Below are 12,434 nucleotides of genomic sequence, written 5' to 3'. Positions count from 1 at the left end.
TATGAATAATCATACATGGAAATTAGAGAAACTTCATCTTGGAAGTAAGCTTTTAGGCCATAAGTAAATCTTTAAAAGAAAGATGAAAGTTGATGGCACTATTGATAAATATAAAGCTAAACTTATTGTTAAAGGTTTTAAAGAACAAGGAGATGTGAACTATTTAGACATATATTCACTTGTGTCAAGAATAACTTCCATACAAACATTAATAGCAATTACAACTATTAATAAGCTTGAAATACATCAAATGCATGTAAGAACAACTTTCTTAATGGTGACCTTGAAAAGAAGGTTTACATGGAACTTGAGGGGTTTATTGTCAATGGACAAAAAAAACAAAGTTTGTAAGCTTGTCAAATCATTAAATTTTTTAAAACAAACACCTACATAATGGCATAAAAGGTGTGACAAGGTTATGTTGTCATATGAATTCAAAATCAACGAAGTCAATAAATGTATTTATGTGAAAAACACAGATAAAGGCTATGTCATTGTATGTTTCTATATGGATGATATACTAATTTTAGGTAGTAATGATCACATGATCAAGTCTACTAAGATAATATTAATTAACAAGTTTAACATAAAAGATTTAGGTATTGTAGATGTCATACTAGAAATAAAGATTTCTAAGACATCTAATGGAATAATATTGTCTCAATCTCATTATGTTGAGAAAATTCTCGAGAAAATTTTTAAAGATGACAATAGCACTGTCAAAACATCAATTGATATAAGTGTATATATGTCCAAGAATAAAGGTAAGAGAATAAACCACTTGAAATAATCATGAATAATTGGAAGTCTAATGTATGTTTTGAATTGCACAAGGCCTGATATTGTTTACTTCGTTAGTAAACTTAGTAAATTTACAAATAATCCAAGTATGGATAATTAGAAGACAATAAAAAGGATACTCAAGTATTTGTGGTACACCTTGGATTATGAGATATACTATACTGGTTACGTAGCAGTACTAGAAGGTTATAGTTATGCTAATTGGATATCCGACACTAAGGATTTAAAATCCACAAGTGGATGTCTTTACACTTGATGGAGTAGCTGTGTCATAGAAATCCTCCAAACAAACATGTATCGTTATATCCACGATGGAATCAGAGTTTATTACTTTTGATAAAACTGGAGAGGAAGCCGAATGAATTCAGAATTTCGTAAAGAATATTTCATGTTGGCCAAAATCAGTGCCAACTATTTTTGTCCATTGTGATAGTTAGCAATTGGAAGAGCACAAAGTAGTATGTATAATGGGAAGTCTAGACATATACGTCGTAGACATAATAACGTTAAACACTTGTTCTCAAATGGGATTATTTTTATTAACTATGTAAACTCAAAGAAAAATAATGTGAATCCACTAACCAAAGGTTTGATGAGAGAGTTGTGTATAATTCATCGAGGGGAATGGACTTAAAGCTTTTTAAAAGATGAAAGAGTGTAATGATGGTAACCATACATAGTTGATTAGAAATTACAAGGTCTAGGTTCAAATGGAAAATTAAGTCTATAACAATCTCGGTAACACTAAAAAATTATTATTTCCTAATTATTCCTATGATGAAATAAGTGTTAGCTACAACGTGATAAATGGTGAACTGAGCTCTTAATGATTTTCATATCTTGGTACACTAATTGGAGTATAGCATAATACTCTTAATGAAAGATCACATATATGAGTGAGAAATATGGTCATTTCTTTGAGAATTTCGATGAAGGCTAAATTCTCCAAAGCAATCATAAATCCAAGAGTTGTTTTTGGCCAAATTTAACACAACAATGAGAACCAAAGGAAATATCTAGGTAGAGAACTATATGAGTACTATTGTCTTGGTTTACACAAAAAGCTGAATTGTTCAAGACATCGCGTTTACTATTTAGCCGAGTATATCCGATAATATTTCACTAAGAAAGGTTCAAAGCCAAAAGCTACCCATCCTAATGTACTAATCTACCAAATGAATATCTCTCAGCAAATCTTTGAGTCGTTTTCAAACTGGTGAGATAATTTTCATTCTTATAGGGGGTTGTTTGAAATTTGTTTTGAATAAACAAATTATGGGTGAATGAGAAATTAAATCTCAAAAAACCTTTAATTTTCGCACTCAAATAATCCTTGATTTTCCTAGATTTAATTATTGATTTATGGTGGCTAATCAATTGTTGACAATGGTGATAATTAATTCTTATTAACTCTTCAATCTTTTAACTTCCAAAATTCACTATAAAATGAGGGGTGAAAGAAGAGTTTAAAATAAGAGTTTTTCATATTTTTACACTCTTCCCCACCTCATATTTTAGTGTTTTATTCTCATTTTATGCTTTGGTTTTCCTCTCAAATCTAGAGTTTAGGTTCATATTGTTAAGAGATAATTGAGTTTCATATTGTTTGGTTCAAAGATCTTGATTTAGAAATGCATCTAGACCAAGTTGTTTTTTTTAAGACTTGTTGCTTCTGGTTTTTATCAAATAAAAGTAACCAAACCGAAAAAAAAAATTAAAAAAAAAACCGAAACCGGGTCAAACCGATCGGTTTCGGTTCGGTTTTTTAGGGAAAAAATTGGTTCAAACTGGTTCGACTCGGTTTTTCCAGTTTGGCTCGGTTTTGGCTCGGTTTTCTCATTTTTTGGTTTGGTTCGGTTTTTCCGGTTTGGTTCGGTTTTTTTTCTGGTTTTTTTTTTCAGTTTGGGTTTGGTTCGGTTCAATTCAGTTTTTTCAGTTTTTTGCTTATAAAATCGAAACCGAACAGAACCGGTAGGTTTTTTCAAAATTTTAATCGGTTTTTTTTTACGGTTCGATTTTTTCAGTTATTTTTTTTTATTTTCTCGATTTAATCAATTTTTTGATTTTTTTTCCACTCCTAGTATAAACTCTAGTATTTTCTCGAATGATAAAACTTAACAATACAATAAAATTCGCATCTTGTTAGTACCTGTGGCTGGCGGTCAATCTTTTTTCTTCCTTTCTATTTTAATCTTCATCGTTTGTTTTTTTTTTTTTTTTTCACAAAAGTTAAACGCAAGTCAACCCCAAATTAGACACCAAAATCATACCCAGCTTAAAGGTCTGAAGGGAATCTCAAGGGGCATACTTTAAAACCTACCTACGAAAGCTCGTTGGCTTACAGTACTTTTAATAACCAAATAATGCGATGACATTACTTTTGAAAATTTAAATACAATTTCATTACCGGTAACCAAATTTTTGTAGTAATTCAAAATCAAACTGCCGCTTCTTACACAGAGACATGGTTTGGTTGATTGTCATTTATATAATTAGTATTTATATTTTTTTTTCCCTCTTTTTTCCTCTTCATAGAATGACACTAGAAGTGGGATTGTATTTCAGAGTAGAAAACGTCCTCTAATGGTGAATTTTCTCCCAATATTGTTATTTAGGCATATAATAAAACATGGGAAAGCAAGAACATGCCACATGATGAAAGAGACAATCACATGATTCAGTTAAGAAATCTACTTATGTTAGGAAAAATAGAATCAGATCTCAACATTTTAGGAGCTCTTGCAATGGCTACACAACTCGACTCCACCAACAATCCCAGACTCTGTTAGCCCAAATCACCTAAAAAAAATGATAACTAATACTAAAAAAAATTAACAACAAATCACAACACGCACTTAAAATCTAGCCAGCTAATACATTCTCAATCCCCTTATTAACACATATTATCGACTCTTATTAAGCATAAACAGACCCATAAGACAACGCCATCAACAACACTGCAGCTTGCTCTTCTTCACCCAGCTTTCTTCTTTGCATCAAAACTTCTCTGCCCAGTGCCAATAATCTCTGCTTTGATCCATCACCTAACTGCTTGTTGTTGTTGTTATTGCTTGAGCCATTATTATTGCTTCCCTTTTTTGCTCTCTTGTCATTTGCTGCCCCTTTATTCAACCCTAAAATATCCCTCTTCTTCTTTCTGCTTCTAATCCCACAAGCATTACACAGCGACTGCAAAAGAAAAGAAAAGAAGAGAAAATTTAATATCACATCAAAGAGTATACAGAAATCATTAAAAAAAAGGGCCTGATCTGATCTATGATTAAATTAAATCACCTTTGGACCAGCTGGACCACCTCTCCAAAGTGGAGTCTTTGAAGTACCACAATCAGCACAAGTCTTTTTTAGTGGGCTCTCTGTTTCTTGTGAATTGCTACTCATTTCTTCAGACTCTGATCCCTGAAAACAATAAGACGAATGAAAAACAATCAGGAATGATTTGGATCAAGATAGATTAGAGATCAGATCAATGAACCAGCTAGAAGCTACTCACTTTGTTAGCTGGATCCAACATTGTAAGGAACTAATGTTGAGATCTAAAGACAACCCAGTTCCTAAAACACGATTTCCTCAAACAGGTTTTGAATAACACTAATGATTGAGTTGTACTTCGAAGTGGGGATTCACTAAAAGCTCTACTGATCAGAACAGGGAGATCTGACAAGATTTGTGGATTTGGAGGAAGAGAGATCAAGTAGAAGCAAATCAGTAACTCAGACAAGCACTCTATTAATGTGCAGGGATCAAGAATCAGGAAATGGTTTGGTGAATGATAAGAGTGTCGATTTTAAATGAACCGACATTCACCGAGAGAGAGAGTGAGAGAGAGAGAGAGCCGACAGCAACACACAACAAACCGCACGCTGGCATATCTAAACGAAAGGGGCTTCTTTATAAATGGGACTCGAAACCCTAGCCTATCCGAATCACAGAATGACATAAATGCCACTGCTTTTGAAGCTTTTTGACTTAAAAGGCCACCCGCCAAAAAGAAATTGTTGCTGAAAACAAAAAGGGCGCCATTGGGTGGGAATTTTTTTTGTCTCAACCAAGAAAAAGAGAGAAAATATTGGCGCCAGTGTGGAGGGGTTTTGGCTCGCAAAATGGCTGCTCTATTTTATTTCTATTTGATAGTTTTATGAAGAAATGATTGTGTGGTCATGTGTTCCGTCTTTACTGTTTGATTTGGTCAGCATGGAGGCTGCTTTATTATTATTTTTTTATTTTTCTAGGAATAAATTATTTTCAACATCCTCTAGTTTGATTTGATGTGGACATCACCTCACCTTGCATCATAGCATTTCATAATAATTTACGACATATTTTGTATATCTATTTTTCACTTAATAATTCAAAATTATTTATGCATTACGCATAAGATTAGTTTTCCTCCAAATAAAACGCAAATTTTATTATAAATGTGCCATTTATCACATATAGATGTTATGAGGAAGTACCCTTGATCAGGGAGTGAGAAAAAAACTGAAAAACTGAGAAAATTGAAAAAACTAAAAAAAAAATAACTGAAAAAATCAAACCGTGAAAAAAAAACCGATTAAACCGATTAAAATTTTGAAAAAAATCGACCAATTCGGTTCGGTTTCGGTTTTATAAGCTTAAAACCGAAAAAACCGAACCGAACCCAAACCGGAAAAAACCGAGCCAAACCGGAAAAACCAAGCAAAAACCGAGCCAAACCGGAAAAAAAACTGAGCCAAACTGGTTTGAACCGGTTTTTATCCTAAAAAACCGAACCAAACCGAAACCGGTTAGTTTGAATCGGTTTCGTTGTTTTTTTTTAAAAAAATTCAATTTGATTATTGTTTTTTAACAAAAACCTAACCGAACCGAAAATAATAACTCTTACCCTTTATATTTAAAACAGGAATCAATATCTAAATCCTGCTGCTAAGTTCATGAAAGCACAAGTACAAAGGATTATGACAATCTTGCAAATTCAGTAGCTTAAACTTCAATGTGAGCTTTCCTGACAAACAAACAAGACGTTAATGTTTTCTGCTATGCATAATACATAATTAAACTATTAATCTCACGACACATGTATAATTGTTTTCGGGCTGAGGGATAAAATTTCTTGATGATTCTTAAGCTTTTTCATGGTGAGTACCGAATTAAAAGTCCTGTAACAATTTATTTTGCTGTTATAAAAATAAATCATATGAAAATAATTTTACCGGTATTCATTAGTCATTATTAAATTCAAAAGAGATAAATAAGTCTTTTTATATTTTTAAAGTATGATGAATTGACTATTCTATCCTTAAAATCAATTTTAAAAAAAATTAGCATGCAAGGACGCTTTTGTATTTTCAATTTCTTCAGCATAGTAAAATCACTTAAATACCATTAAAAGTTTAATTTTCTTTAACTCACATCCAGAGGTATTTTTATATTTTTATTATGATTTTTTTGTTATAATCAGGTTGATAAATGAGCAATTTAGTGATTGTATAAATATAATTATTGATGCGAGCTTGAAGGGTAAGAACCCTTGAACCCACAAGCAAGAAAAAATAACCCAAAAAAGCTAAAATCAAGTTATGATAAAGAACCCTACACAATGATTACATGAGCCAAGGTGTCGAAGTTATTGAATGAAAAATAACCCAACCTTATTATTATAATAAATCATGAACTGGAAGTATAAAGAAAGAATGTCACAAAGACAATTGATCTTTGATAAGTTCAAGAAAAGTTCAATGAGTAACCCAAAGTATAAGTAAAGCCTATACATACAATAATAATTTCCAAAACCAAAGTCTATAAGAAAAAAAAACTTCAATACATGTTAAATAACTTTATTTATACTAGGTAAAACATCCTAAAAATATTGAAAAAATAACAAAAGTTCTAGAAAAAAATAGAAAAAAAATCATAAATCAACTAGAAAAGTAATACAATTCTCGCACAATAGCTTCTACTCTTTATTGTAAAGCCTTTTCGATGTCAGATCATTACAAAATTATAACCCTATAGAAGAAAAGGTCTTTAGAATTTTCTGAAAAAATTTTGGCTCGATTCAACCGGCAGATAAAAAAAATAAATCTTTTTAGCATAAAACTATGCATTGAAAAGAATAAGTTTAAAACCGCCTCTAATATCCTTGAATAATAAGAATTGTTATTGCATAAAGAGTCCTTGAAAAATAATGATTGTTTCCTAAGGAACTTTGCAAAATAAGGATTTCACATGTAGTTAAATCTTTTCCTTTATCATATGAAAAAGAATTGTTTTCTGACTTTTCTTGTTTTTTGATAGGTTTCAAGCTTGATTTCAAACACATTGTTCTCTCTTGTTTCGATGTGTTACTAAGCCTACCATACATGGATGGAAAGCTTGAGATGTCTAGTTTTCATCTCAACTTGAATTGTAGCAAATTTCCACTCGTAGCTCCATATATGGCCTAAACAGTACATGAAGATCAAGTCTTGACAAATTTGAAACTTTTTAACTCAAGCATTCTGAATCAGTCCAATCAATTCCTCTCAGGTCTTTTTAGTTTTAGACCTTGTAATAGAACCAATTGATACCTCTAATAGATCCTTTGGTGATGTTATTTGATTTTTATCAAATGTTATTAAAAAAAGGTATTGACATGTGGATAATGCCCACACTCTTCAGAAGATGTAAGTGGTGTCCCTCGACGGCTAAACATCGGCTTTAAGGGTGGTGTTTGAATTATCTTGATGACCATTTCATTCCTAGGTGGCGTGTATAGTCAACGGATCTCCCGTTTGGTGCTAACAACTTTTTTTCTTTTCTTCTTTCTTGTCCTCGATTTACACATTTGGCCTTTCAAATTCTCAAAGTAGCCCTTCAATTTAGCTATGTGTTTTATGTGAGATGATTTTTAGAATTGAATTTTTTTTTATGATTTCATCATTCTTTAGTTTTTTTATCATATTTGATCTTTATACTTTTGAATAGAGACCATCTCAAGTTGTAGGTTTGGCAGGTTAAGTCATAAAGCCCATATTAATCAAAATATTGTTGTTTTCATATTTTTTTTAAAAAAGGTGTTGTGTTTAATTTTTTTTAAAAGCATTTGGTTTATTTTGAATTGGTCTTCATGATATGTTTCTTGTTTGTTTTTGTATGATTAATTTGTCTCGATTTGCTTCTTATAAGATTATTACAATCTCATGACCTAAGTCGCAGTAGAGTGCGAGCATATGATCCTCGTTGTATTTTATTATGTGTAAGCATTGATGTTTTGATTCATTGTAAACCTCTCTGTTGTAACCCATTTTTGGGTCCCCGCACAAAATACAAAATAATAATAATAATAATAAAAAATAATAGCAGTGAAAAGAGGATGCCAGAGCGCCCCGAAAATGGTTAAAAATTGGTTGAGGAGGTTCAAAAATACAAAGATTGAAATTTGACAGTATATCGTTGACCGGTGAGAGCCCTATTGATAAAGAAAATTTTATTTGAGGAAGCAATGTACAAATCAGATGTTTATGGACTCAATTAAATTTTATTGAAGGTTTAATTCAATTTATGGAGGGTTTGATCGCAAGAAAAATTGATTTTTAAGTCAATTTGGGTTTTAATTGGAAGAAATTAAAGTTCTGGGGTCAAATTATAATTTTTGAGAGTTGATTTGGTCAAATCAGGGGCTTAATTGCATACATATTGAAGTCTGGTAGCCAATTAGGGACTTAATTGAAGAAATCCGAGACCAATGACCAAAATGAAAAATGCGCGCAAATTGAAGGCCTAGTTTTGAATTTGACACATTTTGGCGCCATTTCCTTTTAAATGAAACGGCGTGTTTTGGGTAAAAGGACGCCGTTTCGTGCACTATTTCAAAAAAAAAAAGAGGAATAAGCAAACGGTGCCGTTTTGAACGGCACCATAAGCTTTCTTCTTCCCCTGGACACGCAGAGAACAGGGGAAGAAGGAGTTGCTTTCCCCTGCGTTTTGCTTCTCCCTCTCTCCACCCCACTTGCCCAAGAAACCCGGCAACGACCCATGCCAACACAGGCCCTGCCACCACGCCACAATGATGAAAAAAGTCAGGGGAGCCATGCCCTGCGAGCAACTCCCCAGCTCACCTTACCCTGCGCCATGACAGGGGTAAGATGACCCTCTCCTCCTCTGCCTATAAATACCCGAGGAGGGGGTGCCGAAAGAGGGGGGGAACCGAAACAGAAGGGGATTAGCGGGAGAAAAAAAAAGAGAAAGAAGGGGAGCCAAAACGGGGGGACGGAAGGAGAAAAAGGAGAGCTGGAAGGATTTTTTTAAAGAGAAAGTGAGGGAGACCGAGAGGGAGAGACCGACAGTTTTCTTGGAGAGAAAAAGAGGTGAGACCGAAAGAGAGAAAGAGCAGGGTTTTTTGAGAGAAAGGAGTGAAGAGAAGCAGACCGAAACACTAGAAATTAGAGGGGAGAAAAGAAAAGGGAGGGAGACCGAGAGAGGAGACAGTTTTTTGAAAGAGAAAGGGAAGCCATCAAAGGAGGCAAAGGAGAGAAAGGGGAGTGACAGAGAAAAAATATATACCAGAGAAGAAGAGCAACCGCAGCTGCCACTGTGCTTCCTCTCCACCGCCACATCACACCACCTGACCGCCGCTGACACTGCCATCTCCAACCGCCACTGACAGCCACGAAGGGACAGAGGAGAAGAAGAGCAGATAACAAAAAAAAGGCAGAGGAGAGGGCGGCTGAGAAGAGAAACAGAGGAGACAGGAGAGAAGGAAAGAGAACAGCCGCCGCCTACACCACCACCCCTGCCGCGTCCGCTGCTGCTAGCGTCGCCACCGCTCCAGGTAACTTTCTCCCCTCCCCTGTCGTTTTTTTCGCTTCAGCTTCATTTGCATGCAGAACGTTTATGTTCTGCAGCAAATGAAGATTAATTAGCTAGTTACACAGCTAAAAAAATCATGGTGTTTTTTTATATATATATATATAAAAACAATGTTTTAGCATGCATTTTGGCTTTAATAACCAGTTTATTAAAGTCAAGAGAACATTGGCCAAAATTTCAAAAAAACAACAAAAATTTTATTTTGTTTGTCTTTTAGTATCCGGGGTACGAATTTACACGTAAAACGTATTCCCGATATTAAAACAATAGTTCTTTTATAGACATTAGAACGGTTAGGTTTTACCCCATAAGATAAGAACCTCCTTATTGAGGATGGCTTTTCTTGAACCATAGAAGGACCAACATGTTGAGACCTTAGATCTTTATCAGACAATAAAACAATGCAGCTTACCCTAAGTAGGGCGTATTTGGGGTGCTAATACCTTCCCTTTACGCAATCAGTCTCCGTACCTGATCTCTGAGACCAGTTAGGGTTCCTAGTGACCATAATACTAGGTGGCGACTCCATTCCATTTTTTTTTACTAATAAGAGACAAGAATTCCTTGTCTCCTCATATTTGCCGGAATAGATAGACATTACCACACCTGATGATGATAGGTGGTGGGCGATCGCTGCGACGCCGCACACGTGCGACAGAATGACGACTCCACTGGGGACCTTGTGGACTAAGCATTGTTTTTGTCTGATTTTTGTGTTTGGTTTTGTGCATGTTTGTCGTTAAGATGCTTATTTTATTTTCATGCTTTAATTTCTGTACATAATTGTTCATGCATTGTATAGAATTGTTTCATACATCATTCTCTTTTTATATGAGAGTTTATACTGAAAAACTTTAGATTAAGTGGGGGACTAGCAGCTTACCTTACGACTTTTAGTCAAGGTTTAAGTTTGTGTAAACCCCAACTCTTCACTGAGTACTTAGACTGGTAATGATTGGTCCATATGCCATCCCATTACCTACTGAGCCCCCATATTGCCTTCACGAGGGCAATCACTGGGAGAGCAAGAGACCCTTTTAGAGATTGAATAGTCAACCTACCCTTGTCATGCATAAAAGAATTTAGAACCTGCCTTTAGGGTGTATGCTCCCTACTTTTGTTTTGCATCAGAGCAAACCCTTCTCGAAGCATCTTGAACTCAAGACTTATGGGTGACATAATGGCCGTCACTTAGGAAATTTTCATTGTAGAGTTTGGACAAGAATCAAGATTCTTATTTCATCATACAAAAGTTACGACCATATGTCACCCCTTGAAGGGCGAGTTTATCATATAGAACATACTCATGCGTGCTCGTCAGTTTGGAATAAAGGTCCCCCAATTTTGTTTTCACCACCAGAATCAAGAGTTGCCAACATCCGATAGTGCCAAGAAGGATTCACTCAAGCCTCCAATCAAGAAACATAGCTTGTGGTAATAGGGTTCTCTGCTCAAATGGACTCAGCTGGTGAACTGTGCCGAGATGCCATCTATGAAGTGCTAACACGCTCATCAATGGAGACTGTGGGGAAATGTAGGCTTTTGTCTAAAGAGTACAACAAATTGACCTACGAATCCCTTTTCACAAAGCTGCACAGTCAAAGAACCGCCATTGTCTCCGGTTTCCTTATCCAAAGCATGATCAAGAACGAATATCAGGTTTTCTTTGTTTCAACTAACGGTTTGAAGAACCATCCACAAATATCCTTTGATTTTCTTCCAGAACACGTGAAGATTGTGTCATCAACGAATCAAGGAGTCCTACTTTGTCACGCACATAATAAATCATGTTATTATGTGTGTATCTCGTCCATCCAACAGTGGCAAAAAGTCCCAAATCCAAAGGCACGATATGATACTATAGAATCTGGCCTAATGGTTGAAAGGTTAAAGCCTTTACGATACAAGATTGTGAGATTTTCGGAGCCCAAGTTTCGCTCACATAGAGAATTCTATATGTACCACTGCATTAGAGTTGAGTTGTTTGAATCAGCAACTTGGAAATGGAAGCTGTTGGATGAAGTGAAGTTGCCTCATGAAGAGTCCCTTCATCGCATGACAAAAGTATCTGTAAATGGCTCACTTCATTGGCTCACTTGGAAGAGAAACGTCTTTGCATTTGATGTAAAAAAGGAGAGTCATTGTTTGTTCCCACTTCCCCTGCCAGCCTCTGAGGGCAATGATGTCAGACTTACTGAATACAAAGGAAAGCTCGCTATGACCTGCATCGATAGGGCGAGAAATTTCATGAAAGTATGGATCATGAAGGATCATGACAGAAAACAATGGAGCAAAAGGCATTCGATAAACATAGGGGTTTTAACAAGGAAAAACCCCCACGTAAGTCCTTTGGCCTTCTGCAATGCTGATGTTGTGCTGATGGGAGAATATTTTCCTGATGTGATATTCTTCAACTTTAAGACTGGGCACATTGATATGTTGCGATTAAGGAAGGGTCTGCTCCATGGATGCTTCCCATTTCAGCTCACCTTTGCCACCAAGGAAAAAGCACAGTTAGTTCATTGCCTCAAGGCATGATTCTCTAGATGGAATAATCCAGATGAGATGTGAAGAATTGCAAGAAATTTGAAGATGAAGTCAGAAGGCTGGTGAGCAAGACATGGGCAGATTTTGTGAAGAATGATATCAACGATCATATCGTCAATAGGCCATCACCAATGAATGATAACAAGACATGGATAACCGATGAAGAAGCTGTTTAGAAATGTCATGTTGTCAATTTTGTTTCCCATCATTTTGTTTTGGGATCACATCTCGCTTTT

General features: G+C 35.2%; 2 protein-coding genes across 2 annotated transcripts; one reads left to right on the top strand and one right to left on the bottom strand.

Moving 5' to 3' along the window:
* Window positions 1-3,474: 3,474 nt before the first annotated feature.
* Window positions 3,475-4,697, bottom strand: LOC18101866 (GATA transcription factor 15). The gene is made up of 3 exons (XM_006380147.3): window positions 4,313-4,697; window positions 4,096-4,218; window positions 3,475-3,990 (listed from the first exon to the last, which is right to left on the bottom strand). The coding sequence occupies exons 1-3, from the start codon at window positions 4,331-4,333 to the stop codon at window positions 3,718-3,720; spliced, it is 417 nt and encodes a 138-aa protein (XP_006380209.1). The 5' UTR covers window positions 4,334-4,697; the 3' UTR covers window positions 3,475-3,717.
* A 6,409-nt stretch (window positions 4,698-11,106) lies between these two features.
* Window positions 11,107-12,189, top strand: LOC18101865 (F-box protein At5g49610). Its single transcript, XM_006380146.3, has one exon. The coding sequence runs from the start codon at window positions 11,107-11,109 to the stop codon at window positions 12,187-12,189; it is 1,083 nt and encodes a 360-aa protein (XP_006380208.3).
* Window positions 12,190-12,434: the final 245 nt, after the last annotated feature.

The sequence above is a fragment of the Populus trichocarpa genome, chromosome 8 (assembly GCF_000002775.5).
Source record: "Populus trichocarpa isolate Nisqually-1 chromosome 8, P.trichocarpa_v4.1, whole genome shotgun sequence".
Taxonomy (NCBI): Eukaryota; Viridiplantae; Streptophyta; class Magnoliopsida; order Malpighiales; family Salicaceae; genus Populus; species Populus trichocarpa.
Note: the sequence above shows the minus strand (reverse complement) of the source record. Positions and strands in the feature narration are given on the sequence as shown.

What these genes read in the sequence shown, in the direction of transcription:
- LOC18101866 (XM_006380147.3), bottom strand. Translation starts at nt 4,333, where the DNA reads ATGTTGGATCCAGCTAACAAA. An exon ending in TGTTGGATCCAGCTAACAAA is followed by an intron (nt 4,219 to 4,312) that starts GTGAGTAGCTTC and finishes TATTGTTTTCAG; the next exon opens with GGATCAGAGTCTGAAGAAAT. An exon ending in GTGGTCCAGCTGGTCCAAAG is followed by an intron (nt 3,991 to 4,095) that starts GTGATTTAATTT and finishes TTTCTTTTGCAG; the next exon opens with TCGCTGTGTAATGCTTGTGG.
- LOC18101865 (XM_006380146.3), top strand. Translation starts at nt 11,107, where the DNA reads ATGGACTCAGCTGGTGAACTGTGCCGAGATGCCATCTATGAAGTGCTA.